We start from the raw sequence: 16617 nt of genomic DNA on the forward strand, positions 1-16617 counted from the left end.
CTCAATAACTATAGCAATCTAGTGTTTGACAAACCCAAAGATCCTAACTTTTGGGATAACAATTCGCTATTAGACAAAAACTGTTGGGAAAACTGGAAATTAGTATGGCAGAAATTAGGCATGGACCCACACTTAACACCATATACCAAATGGGTCCATGATTTAGGCATAAAGAATGAGATCATAAATAAATTAGAGGAACATAGGATAATTTACCTCTCAGACTTGTGGAGGAGGAAGGAATTTGTGACCAAAGAACCAGAGATCATTATTGATCTCAATATAGAAAATTTTGATTACATCAAATTAAAAAGCCTTTGTACAAGCAAAACTAATGCAAACAAAGTTAGAAGGGAAGCAGCAAACTGGGAAAACATTTTTAGTTATATTTTAGCTAAAGGTTCTGATAAAGGCCTCATTTCCAAAATATATAGAGAACTGATTCTAATTTATAAGAAATCAAGCCATTCTCCAATTGATAAATGGTTAAAGGATACGAACAGACAATTTTCAGATGATGAAATTGAAACTATTTCCACTCATATGAAAGAGTGTTCCAAATCAGTATTGATCAGAGAATGCAAATTAAGACAACTCTAAGATACCACTGCACACCTGTCAGATTGGCTTAGATGACAGAAAAAATAATGATGAATGTTGGAGGGGATGCAGGAAAACTGGACATTGATGCATTGCTGGTGGAGTTGTGAACAAATTCAACCATTCTGGAGAGCAATCTGGAATTATGCCAAAAAAAGTTATCAAAACTGTGCATACCCTTTGATCCAGCAGTGTTACTACTGGGCTTATATCCCAAAGAGATATTAAAGAAGGGAAAGGGACCTGTATGTGCCCAAATGTTTGTGGCAGCCCTTTTTGTGGTGGCTAGAAACTGGAAAATGAATCAATGCCCATCAATTGGAGAATGGCTGGGTAAATTGTGGCATATGAATGTTATGGAATATTATTGCTCTGTAAGAAATGACCAGCAGGATGAATACAGAGAGGCTTGGAGAGACTTACATGAACTGATGCTAAGTGAAATGAGCAGAACCAGGAGATCATTATACACTTCAACAATGATACTGTATGAGGATGTATTCTGATGGAAGTGGATATCTTCGACAAAGAAAAGATCTAATTCAGTTCCAATTGATCAATGATGGACAGAATCAAGCACACCCAGAAAAGGAACACTGGGAAATAAGTGTAAACTGTTTGCACTTTTATTTTTCTTCCCAGGTTATTTTTTACCTTCTAAATCCAATTCTCCCTGTGCAACAAGAGAACTGTTTGGTTCTGCACACACATATATTGTATCTAGGATATACTGTAACATAAATAACGTATATAAGACTGCTTTCCATCTAGGGGAGGGGGAAGGGGCGGGAAGGGAAAAGTTGGAAGAGAAGTGAGTGCAAGCGATAATGTTGTAAAAAATTATCCAGGCATATGTTCTGTCAATAAAACATTATAATAATATTTTTAAAAAAGAGATGCTTTTCTAAGCTCTATGGTTCTCTACATGAAAGACATTCAGACATTCATCTGTACAATAATAGACCAATCTCTTTTTCACTTAAAAAGTGTTGCTAAACTGACGACTCCTATTTTGAAATCAAAAGTCAGAAGCTTGACATTAAAGATTTTTTTTTCATTTGAACTGGTCAGCTAGTGAATGAATCAGTTACAAACTTTAGTTATTATATGTAACACATTCCGAGAAGGAAAAAGGTGACATATCCCTGCTCAGATTGCAACTGTAAAAATTTCTGAGAGCAAACTTATTTTAGAAAGACTATAAAAGAAGGCCATTCTATATGGCTCCATGTTTAATGCAACTCTTAGGCTAATCATTAAGTCAATGTGATGAGATTTTTCTGTTCATCCTTTCTCAAGCTCTGATGTTCCTAAAGAACTGATCAAGGAGATCTTAAAGAGAAGAAATTAGATCTGTTGTAATTAATCATTGGTACAGAATCAACTGGAGGTATTTATATCTGAAAAATAATTAGAAATGTGTTTGACCTTGAAGAACAATAGAAACAAGGAAAAGGATTTGAAATAACAACACGGAGGTTCTTTGGACATCCAATTTATTATTCTTCTTTTCCAAGGTTAGGATGTATTCCTGAGTCCCAGAGCTGTCTGTTAAGGTTACTGACCACCTGCTGCAGCTGCTAAAATAAACTCGTGGAAAAAAAAGAAAATAAAAATTTAATTTTCTATGTAATTAATAAATGTTTCTAAGCAAGGTTACTTGAAATCCCTATTTTAACAACATTTGTCACACTGTAATACTACATTTACATAACAATTTTGCAGTTAGAGCATTTTCATATCTCATAGCAACTGTAGAAAGGCTAGGCAAACCAACTTTATTTTAAACATTTACTCCTTTCTAATAATTCTAGCATTTTTAAATGCAGCATTGATTTCTTTGGTGATAACTTAAATAAAATTACAAAAGATCACATGATTTAGGAATAGAAAGGATTTGAGAGCAATATGGAATAGTGACCAGAAAACCCTGGGCTTAGAATCCTCTGTTCTTTACTATGAATCCTACTTTAGACCTTGTGATCTTAACCCCTCAGTTTCATTTCCCTCATCTATAAAGTGGTGATAATTACACCTACTGAACCAAAGTCATTGTAAGTATTAAATAAGCATTGACTTTTAAGGTTTGTGTAAAAAATTACTCCAGATTACTAATAATGAGAGAAATATTTGATCAATGTAATTGAGATTTCTTCTCTTATCCAGCAAGGTGACAAAGATGGAAATAGTAAGTGTTGGAAGAGTTGTAGAAACACACAAATGGAATGTGCTAGACTCAGGTTTAACCTAAGTGGTAGAATCCATTGTTACATTTTTGTATATTTATTTATACTTCAGAATTCAGAAATCTCTATAAACTAGGTCTGGTTTATTGTTTTGTTGATTGTATAGACTAAAGAAAGTTTTAATAATGAAAATAAAACTCAAAAGTGTAGGTGTGTATAATACTTTCCATTCCAATTATAACATTTACTAGAATACCCCTCCATTGCTCTCTATATATTGTTTCATAGGAGATTCAAAGTATAAAATCATCACTAAATTGGATTCCTGGTGATTGTAAGCTAATGATACTAATGAAAATAACTGTCATTTATATAACTCTTTAAGATATGTAAAATGTTTTATGTCCATTTTCTCATTTGAGTCCCAAAACTTCTTAAATTAATATATTGAGAATGGAACTATGTGAATTGGTCCAACAATTATGCTAAGGAATTTGAAATTATGAGAAGACAGTGACTTAAATTTCCATTTGTTTGGAAAAATCCTCTTGAAGACATTTATCCACAGGATGTCAAGGATTAAAAAAAAAACCTATTTGTACCAAAATAGTTATATCAGAACTTTTTTCCTAGTTGCAAATTATTCGAAACAAAAGTAGGATCAAAGAACCACAGTTCTTCACCTGGAAGTGACCTAAGAAGCTGAATAATTCAACTTCCTAAATGTATATTGATTAAGGAGTGGATTAAAAATAACAATGATATTGGTTAACATGCTATAAGAAATAATATAATGGAAATAGAAGGAATTATATGAATTGATGCAAAGTAAAAATAAACAAACAAGAAAATAATAAACATGATGATTTGAACTTTGTTATTGGCAAAGACAAAAGCAACTAAACAATCAAAACTAATCATTGTGAGATTAAAATGGCTCCAAGAAAGAAAGAGGAAACTTCCCATTTCCCCAGTTTTGTTTTGCAAGTGTCTGGACTATGGTTACAGAAAAATTTTGTATAATAAAATATAATTAATATATTGATTAATTTTAGTAAACGATTTCCCCCTTTTTTGTTTTGTGTTTTAAAATATGGTTCTCTGGGACAGAAAGAAGGAAAGGATATATTTGGAAATATAGATGATGAAAGAGAAGATTAATAAATATATTTTGAAAGTTATTGTCTTCATTTAGCTTATTGTACTAAATTTTTTTCTAAATACTTTGCACTTATCGGGGAAGGTGTTTGGAGGAGGAGGGCATAACCAAAAAAAAAGCACTCTCAAATCTACTTTCCAATACACATCTGGTTAGGGGGTAGCATGAAGCATAGAAACCTGGAGACATTGGCTACTTTGGGCATAAACACTAAAATATTGTAGCCTGGACATTATGGAGGAGTTGGCTTAGAATAAAGTACATGAGAGAAGCAGCTTGTGCCAGTTTGTGGCTTTCTATTTTTACTAAATATTCTTGCCAACTAGGTATTAAGCTTCTATTGGTTCTAATAGTAACTTTTAAATAACCCCCTGACACCTAAATTGGATAGAATCTTGGTCTTTGCACCCAGTTATAGCTCTTGGTAAAAGATAGACTTCAAAATAAGAAGGACAGGAGAATGTGAGAGGTGGAGTATGGCAGAAGAGAATAGCACTGAAGCTGTTACATATCAGTGTGATATCTAGATCAAAGAATATGGACACTTTAGTCACTTGCCATAATTCTGAATTGCTTTCCTGAATGGTTAGGACAATTCATAGCATTACTGACAGTGTATTTGTCTTTCTGCAAGCCTTTCAACATTACTAGATTTTTTGTCATCTTTGTCAAATTGTGAGTTTCCTGTAAAACCTCATCTTTCTTTTAATTTTGTATTGCTTTTTACTTTCTTCAGCAATTTGGAGCAATGTTTCATAAAGTTGTTACTAGTTTGCATTTCTCCTTTAGAGAATTGTTTGTTCTTTTCCTCTGAACATTCATCTATCAGAAAAAGATAGGCTTATGTTAGTTGTCTATACTGAAAATCAGACCCTTATCAGACATATTTAATATAAAGATTTTTTTCAGCTTTCTATTTTTCTTCTTATCCTAATTGCATTAACTTTACTTTTCAATTTGAAGGAAAGTTATCTGTTTTATCTTTTGTGATTACTTCTAGCTCATATTCACTTAAGAATTCTTCCTCTAAGCATAGCTCTAAAATGGTTTTTAATATTCAGTTCAATTTTGAACTAATTCTAGCATATGGTGAAGGTGATTTCTAAACCCAGTTCTGTCATTATGCTTTTCAGTTATCAAAGCATTTTTTTGACAGATAAGAAGTTTATGTACCTTATATTCTTGAGTTTATTGAGGTTACTGAGTTTTATTTATTTCTGATTCTATCTTAACTAATTTATTCTATATATTTACTTTATATTCTATATATTTTTAATAAGTACTAAATTTGATAATCACTTCTTTATAGTATAATATTAGGTCTAGGAGGCTAATATTCCTTAATTCTAACTTTTAAAAAATCTTTTCCTTTGAGATTTTAAATATTTCTGCTATTATTTTATCTATTTTCATAAAATAGTTTGATTGTTGGAATACTAATCTATGCTTATTAAATCTGTAATTAAATTTAGATACTATTATGATTTTTTTCTATCAAAAAATCTAGATGTAGACATTACTTATCTCTCCAGATATTTAGATATTTAAGGAATAATTTATAGTTGCATTTATATAAATTTATATGAGTAGCTTTGTAGATTGACTTTCAGAAATTTTTTACATTTTTTTAGTTATTTTGAATAGGATTTCCTTATCATTTTTGCTTGAATTTTGCTATTGCTATAAATTATATTTTTGGGGTGGGATTTCTTTGCTTATTCTCTAAGATTTTCCAAGTCAAGCATCATGTCATTAGTAAATTGACATCGTTTTGTTTCTTTTTTGCCTAGTTGTATTCTTTTAATTTTTTTTCTTGTCTTATGATTATTAGCATTCCCAGCATTGCTATATAAGCATATCTTCCTGGACACTAATGCCATTACTACCATTACCATCACTTTGTTCCATATATTCTACCAAATGACTCTTGCAAAGAAAAGGAAAAATCTTACTTACAAAATATATTGTCACAAAATTATTTCTAACCTGCTCTTGCAGCTGCCATTTTTTTGTTTCTCATTTTGTTCTCCTCCGCTTGCTATGCAAAGAAAATGAGAAGCAAAATTTCAGTATCTTAGTCTTCTCTATGATTTGAAAGTAATGAGACACTATTTCCATTTAATGAATGATATCTTACCATTTTCATCTTCTTCTTTAACTCTAAGTTTCCAAGTTTCTGTACCTTACTAGCAGCATTGAGGTAATAGATAGTCAAGCTAAAGAGAAAGAAAAATAAGATAATTTATGTTTCTTCTCTCAATTTTTAAAGCTATTACTTCAGTCATAGAATTTTACAACAAAGAGGAAACTTAGGTCCAAGAAATGTTGAATTTCTTGTCTAAGTTCACAGAAGTTATCACAGAGCTCAACTAGAATCAGTCTTCTAATACCCATTCCCATGTTTGGGACTTCATGACATCTCCCCATTTCCTTCGCCAGTTATATCTCTTCTTAAAGGTATATAAAAGAAGCAGTGGATAGAGCCTTTTATTTTTCTTTTCTTTTGCTGAGGCAATTGGGGTTAAGTGACTTGCCTAGTTTATATAAAGCTAAGTAGTGTTAAGTGTCTGAGTTCACATTTGAACTCAGGTCCTCCTGACTTCAGGGCTGGTACTCTATCCACTGCACATCTAGCTGCCCCTGAATATTGGATTTTAATTGAGGACAATCTATATTTAAACTCTGCCTCATATACTTACTATAGTTGAGTAAGTTAACTCATTTACCTCAGTTTCTTCATTTATAAAATAGCACCCATCTCCCAGATTGTTGTGAGGATAAAATTAGATAATATTTATAAAGCACTTTGCAAATCTTGAAGTACTACATAAATGCTATTTTTATATTACTTTGGATTCTGGAACTTCTATTTCATTCTCTCATTTGTTATAAATATTAAAAATCACTAATTTTTGATAATTCATTTATGCAACATTTCAAAGAAAGGATGAAAATGTTGCAGGTGTTGGTACTTGCCAACTTAAAAGAAAAATCACTTTTAATTAATGTCTTTTATTGACACATTTCATTACTGATATTTTTCATTAACACAGATGTTTCACATAATTTATTCATATTTGCCTTTGAAAATAAGTACTTAATTTTTTAAAAAAGAAAACTTAGGTTCTGAAGACCTTTTCAGATACTCAGAATTGGTCAGTACCCCACATAACAGTCAAGCAAATCTACAAAAAGAAAAATCTTCATATTTTCTAATGTATAGATTTGCAGATAGATAATATGCATATGACATTATTCTCTGCTGCTAATAACTGGAGATGGAATACAGTTCCTCTACTCACAAACATCCTAGATTAAAACTTTTATATGCCATCTGGCCCTAGAAAGGCAATAACTCATAGGATTTGCTCAGTCTAAATTGGTATTAATCCAAGTAAGTGGGAATTTGAAATCATTCACACAGCCTGTCAATCATTGCTTTAAGATGGATGATTTTATTCTAGAGTCTATTCAGTAAGACAAACTATTAAAAACTCTCTAGATTTCTCCTGTAATGCAAGTTAAATGTAGTAGTATACAGGGAAGATTGGTGGACTTGGAAATCACTTTCTATTATCACTTTAATCACTAAGTTGTGCTCTCCTGGGTAATCAAAAGATAAAGTCTTGTCTTCTACTAATAGGATGTTCTTGTGCAAATCATTGAATTTTTCTAGAATTCATCTCATTAACTTTTTCTGTTAACCAACACAATAAACAAATAAGATTCAAAAGTGACTTTTGAGGAACAAAAGTTAGTCAAGTAATCAATGATATTCATTGAATGCCTAATATATATTAGCCACAGGGACAACCAAGACAGAAGTGAAATAATTCACTGCATTCAAGGAGTCTACTATTACATATTAATGAAGTGGAGAACAACAGACATACATGTGTACTATACACAAGAAAAATATATAATTATTTGGAGTAGAAGATTTGGTAGGAATAAAAAAGGTTTAATGTAGAAAACAGGTCTTCAGTTGAGCCAAAAGAAGGTAGAAGAGAGAAGGGAAACAACAAAAGGATTCCAAGAAGTAGAGATAGGAAGGAGATATATTTTAGGTATTAAGAACAAATCACAGAAGAGGTGCAAAAATGGGAGAAAGAGAGTAATGTCTGAGAAACAACAAGAAAGTCAATTTTGCTAGAATGAAAAGGGAGTATTATGTAATAAGAATGGAAATATAGGTGAGAACTAATTGAAGAGGGATTTTAATGCTAAACAGAGGAATCTAGAATAGAAGTAATGAGGAGTCATCGGAATTGAATAGAAGAGTGACAGATGTTAGGAAAATCATTTTGGCAGTGGTATCAAACCTAAAATAGAAAGGGGGCACTAAACCATATATAAGGATCCCTATTAATGACATTCACTTAGAAAACCACATATTAGTATTATCAACATCTTATATTTTGTTAAATATTTCCCAATCGCATTTTAGCATAGTTGGAGTACTTTATAGTGCTGCTCCATATCTGATACCTCCAATGTAGAGGATGGATTGGAAGGGGGAGAAATCTGAGATAAAGAGATCAATTAGAAATCTATAAAAGATATGAAGGCCTGATTTAGGTCAGTAGTTGCATGGATGGAAAGAAGAGGATAAATTTAAGTGATGTGGAAGTAGGAAAAATAAGATGCAGTGAATGACATTGAAGATTCAAGAACTACACTAAAATTGTGAACCTGGGTTGAGGCTATAAGCTAATAGAAATAGGGAAGTTTAAAAGAGTGAGTTCAGGGGGGAAAGACAATGAATTCTATTTTGAACATGTTGAATTTGAGATACCTACAAGGATATCCAGTTCAACTGTCTAATAAGGCAGCTTAAAATCTCCAAAAGGCAATAACCCTCATTGTTAATCTAACTTAAATGAATAATAAGTAGCATTTACTTATTACTTCATGACTTGCAAAATGCTTTACACATTACTTCACTTTATCCTCACTGTAATACTGTGAAGTGAGGAAACTGAGGCTGAGAATTTAAGTGATTTGCTTGGGTCCACAGATCTAGAAAGTGTTTGAGCAAAGATTAAGATTTATGTCTTCCTGTCCCTAAATTCACTTCACTATTCATTATTCTACCCATATGACTCCAAAAAGACAGCCAGAGAACATCGTCCTTAAACTTTACCAAAACTAGCACCAGATTGGTTACCTAAAGAACATAAATAGTAAAAGTCTAGGAGAATAGTTCATAGCAAACTTTCTAAACACCAATCTACTAAATCCTAGAATCTTAAGTACATTTAGTTCATCTAGTACAATCCACAGCTTTCAGTAACTTGTATTATTAACTTTCCCATGACAGATTATTCCATGCTATTTTAGCATAGAGATTCTGCATCTGTTCATAGTAAACCCTCTTGATGTTACCTCCTAACAACTTTTTTCCTTATAAAATGAATGACTTATCTAAGGTTATAGAGTTCTGTGTTATTACATTCTCAATAGAGAATAGAGGCCATCTTGTTCAACTCCCTGATTTTTTTATATTAGGGAACTGAGGTTCAGCTGAGGTTCAAGGAAGTTGCGTAATTTGCCTGTTTGAGACAAAGTATCAAAGGGAGTCTCTGAAACCAAGTCTTCCTGACTCTAAGACTCTATTCACTATATCAAGATGGCTTTCTGGTGGTACCCCCTCCCAATTAGATATTATTAAGCAAGGGCATGATGAAAGTTTGGTGGATATGTTGTAAAAATGAGTGTTAATCAATGAACAACCAGAGTAGGTGACTTGTGAAGTCCTTTTCTCTTTTACTCCCTTCATGTTCCTAGTTTTAAATCTTTCACTCTGCTGTACTAGCAAATCTACAGTTTATTTTTATTTTAAAGTGTGAATATCTCAAGAAACGGAGAAGGGAGAAGGAAATTAAGTGTTAGCCTTTTTGAGAACATGATATTTCCAAGGATTTTTCCAGTCCTGTGATTTTATTGTCATAAACAAACATTTATGTATGGCTTGCTGAATGTAAGTGCTTCAATGCTAAGACCCTCAGCATTGAAAAATGGTCTAGAGGATACCCCAGGAGAGTACTAATATTCAGGATCATCATGTTTGTTTATTCAATGCCATCTACTTTTGGGTTTAAGGAGTGGGGATGAAGGGTGAAATTCAATCCTCTGATTATCTTTATCATTATATCCTTCCCTTCTGTTGGATATTTTAATTATTATTTTGGCCAGTTGGTAACAAATTATTTAATCCTGAAATGGTGAAAAGAGATGTGGAAGCCTGAATCACATCCAATTGTATCAAAATTAAAGCTCCTGAATTTTAATCCTTGCCACAAAAAAATCAATCCTGAAATTGGTTTGGTTTCAGTGAGTCCCTTGGAATCTGAGGGTTAGAGAGAAAGTAGAAAAATGAAAATAATGAAAGACAAGAAGAGGGTTATAAAGGCTATTTTCTTTTAGCAGAAGACGTATATGTACACCATGATCAAAATGACAGCAATGACAAGTCCAGGGTTAGAGAGCTGCCGTAGGATTTTTGCCAACCAGCTGGGGAAATCGTGCTCCAGAGTTTCACCAATAACTTCAAACATTCTGTTTTTGCCACTGAAAAATAAGAAGAAAGAAGGGTTTAGAACATAGAGAATAATTGCCAACTTTTATGAATGGCTTTATAATTTGCAAAGCCCTCTTTATAAGTATCATGCCATCTTAGTCTAGCAACAGCCTTATGAAATATATTCACTAGTCATTGTTGTATTTATTTCACATATGAACTAACTAGGATTCAGAGGTGTAAAGTGATTTATCAAGGACACACAACTAGTTAAGCATTAAAATCAAAATTTGGACCCAAGTCTCCACAACTGCAAATAGAGTTCAGTGTCCACAGCAGCAAATGAGTCTTCCAGATTATGCCCTTTTTACAAAAACATTACACTAATACCAACAAAACTACCTGGGAACAGGGAAAGGAAACATGGTACCATCTAATCTATGATTCTTTTAATCTAATCATGTTTACTTCTCATTGAAATGAAGTGCCAGATTGCCAACCTTTATCTGAGAAACAAAACATATCAACCTCCCTCCTCTCTCCTCTTCTGCTCTTCTTTCCCTTCCCTTTCCCTTTCCCTCTCTTTCTCCCTTCCTCCTCTTCACTTCCTTTCCCTCTTCCCTTCTTTTTTCTTGTATTCTCCTGTTTCTCTTATACTCACAGATACAAACACACACACACACACACACACACACACACACACACACACACACACACATCCCTCAAGTCTCTCAGTTGCTCTCCTTTCTGTGCCTATAATCATGTTCATGTCTCTTCTATACTGCATAACAAAAACAAAACACCACCACAATTAAAGATATAACCTTTTCCTCGAACTCCCCCATCAAGCTATTAGTGTATATCTATTTCTTTTTTTTTCTTTTCTGCTACACTTCTAAAAATAGTGATTTTTCATTCACTATTTCCATCTCTTCAACATCAAGTCACTTCTCAACACCCTGTAGTCCAAAAAGTCGTTTTCTTAAAATATACAGAATAATAATCCTCTATGAAAACTGTGAGAACTCTAGCTGAAAATGATTGTTCCCTCACAACATTTTTGTGAGAAGGGAATAATCTGGAGGACTCTATTTGGAGTAATGGAGACTTGGGTTCTAATTTTGACTTTGATATTTAACTAGTTATGTGTCCTTGGTAAATCACTTTACATTTCTGAGCCTTAGTTCATATATGAAATAAATACAAGAATGGTTGATGAATTTATAACCTGAAAGTATAGAATGGTCTCTTTATCTGATGTTTTAAAACAAACAAACATACAAAAACAAACCCTAAAAAACATTCTTAGCCATAAAGAATGCATACTTCAAAGGTATAGAATTGCTCTATCAATTGTAATGCCTTTAGATAGATTAAGAAACTGTTTGGAGCCAAATTTTGCTTTTGCCTGGCTTCTAACCATGAGATTGCAGAACAAATTTACAAGTCAGATTTCTCTCCAGGAAACAGTGTTTTCCACTGATTTCAGAAAAAAAAAACACAACAAGACTGATGGGGTAAAATGGAAGAAATTTAGTCACCTTAGGATTTCTCTTACTTACTCAAAAATGGCTTGCTACCATAACACAGTGTTATTTCTAATCATTCAATGTGTTAAAAGAGGCCTTATCTATTATATTAGGACAAAAGCCAGAAAAAGATGACAGAAATTATCCCTTTGTTATTTAGAGCTAGCAAGGTGGCATAGTGCATAGTATAATGAATTTGGAGTTAAATAGGTTTGGGTTTGAATCCTGCCTGAGATACCTGGTAGCTGTCAGCAGCTAGTCACTTAACCCCTCTCAGATTTATTTTCTTATAGATAAAAATAGAATAATTAGATTATTCTCACAAACTGAGGGTATGATATGTGAGTAGGATGAGAGTAACATCATATAATCTCTGCCCACCTGGGTTTGTGAATGAAATACAAAGCATAGAATCAAGAAGATTTGAGTTTAAATCTAGATTCATTAGCAGTGTGACCTCCAGCAAGTCATATAGCCTTTGTCTACCTTCTTCTCATTTATAAAATAGAGACTGATAATAAATTTATTCTCCTAGGTGATGATCAGATGAGATGATACTTCTAAAGTGTTTTTTGCAAATCTTAAAGCACTATAAATGGTAATTCATTATTATTAGCTACCCAGAATTTTACCCCTTTGTATTGTATTAAAGAATGGTGGAGAATTGCTAGGAGATGCAGAGTTTCCTAGAGTTCTAGGTTTCTTCATTTATTTGACACAGGAAAAAGTTTAAAGCTCCCAATAATGGACACCCACAAAAACATCTATTAAAAACTATGTCCTAATACTTCAGTTTAACTTAGCTTAGAGTTTACCAAGTAAATTTGGTGCTCATCATTTGACTGTAGTTTCATTTAGATATTTTAACAATCTGTCAGAATAATTTTTTGGGTAACCTTTCTATTCTGGTCAGGTTTTCCTAAATCAGGCCTTTAGAGACTAAACCAGGGGTTCTGTTCACTTTCCCAAATCAGCCTACTTTTCAAAAAGTAACCAATCTATAGTGCCACTTTTCATTTCTACTGACAAACCATCATCTTACCAGTTCTATTGAAATCTCTCATTTCCTTAAACTTATGTTCACTCACAGGTAGTTCTAATTATCAGGAAGCAAGCCTATCACAAGGTAGATTGGGAAAATTTACCAATATCACAGAAGAATAAAAGAATGTTAGAATTATAAAATACCTTAAAAACTATGCAATTCAATCCATCCTTAGAATGATGCCACTTTTCAAAAATTTCTGATAGACATCCAGCATTTTTTGAAGATTTCTGGTAATAAACAATCCACTATATCTTGAGGAAGTGCATTTTATTTGGGAGAATTCTAATCATCACCTTCCTCCTGGGCATTATTCCTTTCTTAAACATTACCAAACCATAAACAATACTTTCCAGAAGTGGCAAACAATGGTTATTCCTTGAAAACTATTTTTCCATTCCCCATGTATTTCTTTGGGAAAAAATTTAACTTTTTTTTCACAATTTTAACAATTTTTCACAATTGCTAAACCACAAAACCAAGAAATTAATAATAATGTAGAAACATTAGCTTACACAATTTATCAGCTTGAAAGAAAAAAATAGACTAACAACAGATCCCAGTAAGCAGGTGAGGCTACTACTCACAAGAATTGGAAAGAAAGCTCGAGTGAGAGAGATAGAGATAGAAAGAGAGAAAGAAGCAGCAGCAGAAGCAGCAGCAGAAGAAGAAGCAGCAGCAGCAGCAGCAGCAGCAGCAGCAGCAGCAGCAGCAGCAGCAGAAGAAGAAGAAGAAGAAGAAGAAGAAGAAGAAGAAGAAGAAGAAGAAGAAGAAGAAGAAGAAGAAGAAGAAGAAGAAGAAGAAGAAAGAAGAAGGAGGAGGAGGAAGAGAAGGAGGAAGAAGAGGAGGAGGAGGAGGGGAGAAGAAAAAGTAAGGAAGAGAGGGAGGGAGAAAAAAGGGAGAGAGGAGAGAGTGAGGAAGGAAGGAAGGAAGGAAGGAAGGAAGGAAGGAAGGAAGGAAGGAAGGAAGGAAGGAAGGAAGGAAGGAAGGAAGGAAGGAAGGAAGGAAGGAAGGAAGGAAGGAAGGAAGGAAGGAAGGAAGGAAGGAGAGAAACTGAGTATGTATATTTAGATTTAGGAGTTGTGCATCAAGATCTTCTGTAAATTCATAGGAGCTAAAGGACTCAGGAAATGAATAGAGATAGAATAGAAGTTCCAAGACAAAATCATGGTTGTAACATTCATACTGCATTACCAAATTGATAGCTAAGTTCCTTTTCTAGGATATATAAGGGGCACCTTTCAATTGCTAAAATAAATTGAGATTTTATAGTACAACTATATGGCCATTATATAATTGTTTAGAAAATAATTTACACATGATCTCATTTTATCCTTTTAATAATCTTCTGAAGTAAATTAGGAAACTAAGGTTGAAGGAAATGAAGTGAATTATCAAATGGTACCCAGCTAGTAACTGACAGAATGAACTCTTAAACTCAGGGTCTCTGACTCCTAAAAACCTGTAATTTTTTCATTCCTGGGGAACACCATCATGCAGAAAAAGTTCCTTGGGTTAGTCCCATTTCTCTTAAGAGAACCGGAGAAGCTATTTTAAAAAGCTATTTGACTGAAAGGGTTACACAATTCCATAACTTATAATACTGGGTCTAAGGCTATAATTTCAATTTTAACCTCCAGATGTCACTCTTTATTATATGACAGCCCACTTACTTAGGGATGACAAGTCTACAGAGAACCAGTTAGTTGGGTTATTCATGAGGTTATTTTACATTTTTAAAAGTATTTTACTTTATTAAAGCCATTAGTTTCCATTTGCAGATATGAATCATTATGACACCATGGAAAGAGATGATGCAAACATTACTACTTGATGTGCCCCAAAATGATTACCCAAATTTATAATGCCAGTAATTGCCTCAGTTACCCCTTGAATTAGAAATGCCTCTTCTCTACCATTCATATTTCTCTCAGGGAGAGATTCATATCCTAGCAGTTAAAGAATGTGTTAGGTATGCTTCCCTTAGTGAGTCCACAGGTAGATTTGGCATTAAAGCTCATTGCCCCTGAATGTTATTGATTATGATACACTAATCTCATTTTACAATAATTAAGAATAAAGAGTTTTAAAAGTAAGGTACCTGAATGGGCCACAGTCAAAAGATGGTGGGAAGGAGACAATCATATACAGCACTGGCATTGTAGACAAGAAGAGGATGAGCAAAAGCATAGCTAAGTAAAAATTATTAGACTTAGAGGCTTTGAAGACTCTTGCTTCAGGAACATTGCAACACATCACAGCCCAGCATTGAAAGTACATAGATGTATGCAGGCGAAGTATGTTGATAGCTGGGAGACAAGGAGCATAAAATGATCCCATCCTGGAAACAATCAAACAAAATATGACATGTCTCAATTTTGGAGTCTGATTCCCACATTAAAGCCACAAGAAGCCATTTTATATCATCCTTCTGTTGGGAAAGATGAAAGCTGAATGCCTATTTTCAAACATTTTAAATGAATTTAACGGCTGGCTTTGTCTATCTTTTCTCTACATATCGTAATGGCTCTACCCAAATATAGTATATATTATTCTATGGTCTTAGTAAGTATTTCCTCCCAAATATTTTTGCATATACTGTCAGGAAAGGATTTTATAATCGAAATAATTAACCAACATTCCATATAATCATTAGGATTTTTTTTTCCCTCTAGGACATAAAAATGCATCCATTCTCTAAAAGGCATTGCAGCTGTTTTTCAAAACACTGACCATCTTTTTGTAGAAGAATTCCCAATTCTATCCAAGAATGTCAGGTATTTTTGTAAGAGAATTGGGGGATTAGTTCATGACTTTGGGAAGGAGGCCTGGCTATAGTGTCATTGGAAAGAAATTTGTATTAATTAGTACAGAGATAGTACATACTACCAATTGACAGGCAGCTACTTTGACAGCTTTCCAGACAACAAAAACTGATTTCTAGTCTGGGCCAATCCGTTGTCTATGGTTGTACAAATGACACTAAATTGACCTTGTGGGTTGATTTGGATCTTCTGTAAGAGCTGGACTTTAAACAATATATATATGACTGGGCAGAGTTTGTTTTTGTTTTTGTTTTTTGTTTTAAATTACTTGACTAGCATTAAGTATCAGTCTATCATCACAGATAGTAGAAATCCAGGAGAGAACTGAAATATCCCAAATGCTTACTTAATGGTTTCTCCCTCTCTTTTGACAGTTGGTCACTCCTTAAACAATCCCAGTAGATTCTTGGCTTTTTCCTCCTATCAAGGAAGCAGTCATGTTGTGGAATTTGCAAGCCACTTTTTTGGATATCACTTTAAGTTGAATGAATTGCTACTTCTAACAATTTAGAAATCAAAAGTATCCCCCCAAAATTCATTTTCCTTTAAAATATAAATGGAGAGTATTAATAGAAACTTCACTCTCATCCTTTTCTTAAGTTTACATTATCTGTTGGTAAAAGGGATTTTGAAAACAGAGATAAGAGAACAGTATCCTTGTGATCATATTCTTTTCCTCCTAGAATTACTGTAGCAAAATGATTTAAAAATTCAACAGAAGAAACCACTCTGCCAGTACATAGTGATTCAATT

The 16617-nt window shown here is 33.3% G+C and overlaps 1 protein-coding gene across 1 annotated transcript in view; it reads right to left on the bottom strand.

Moving 5' to 3' along the window:
• Positions 1-2157: 2157 nt before the first annotated feature.
• Positions 2158-16617, bottom strand: part of TMC1 (transmembrane channel like 1) — a 182458-nt gene continuing 167998 nt past the window's right edge. Inside the window, exons 16-20 of the mRNA XM_074280993.1 lie at positions 15141-15380; positions 10390-10515; positions 6083-6161; positions 5932-5983; positions 2158-2180 (exon numbers count right to left, since the gene is read on the bottom strand). Coding sequence (XP_074137094.1) covers positions 2158-2180; positions 5932-5983; positions 6083-6161; positions 10390-10515; positions 15141-15380 — 520 coding nt within the window. The remainder of the gene's footprint in view (positions 2181-5931; positions 5984-6082; positions 6162-10389; positions 10516-15140; positions 15381-16617) is intronic.

The sequence above is a fragment of the Sminthopsis crassicaudata genome, chromosome 1 (assembly GCF_048593235.1).
Source record: "Sminthopsis crassicaudata isolate SCR6 chromosome 1, ASM4859323v1, whole genome shotgun sequence".
In the NCBI taxonomy this organism is placed as follows: Eukaryota; Metazoa; Chordata; class Mammalia; order Dasyuromorphia; family Dasyuridae; genus Sminthopsis; species Sminthopsis crassicaudata.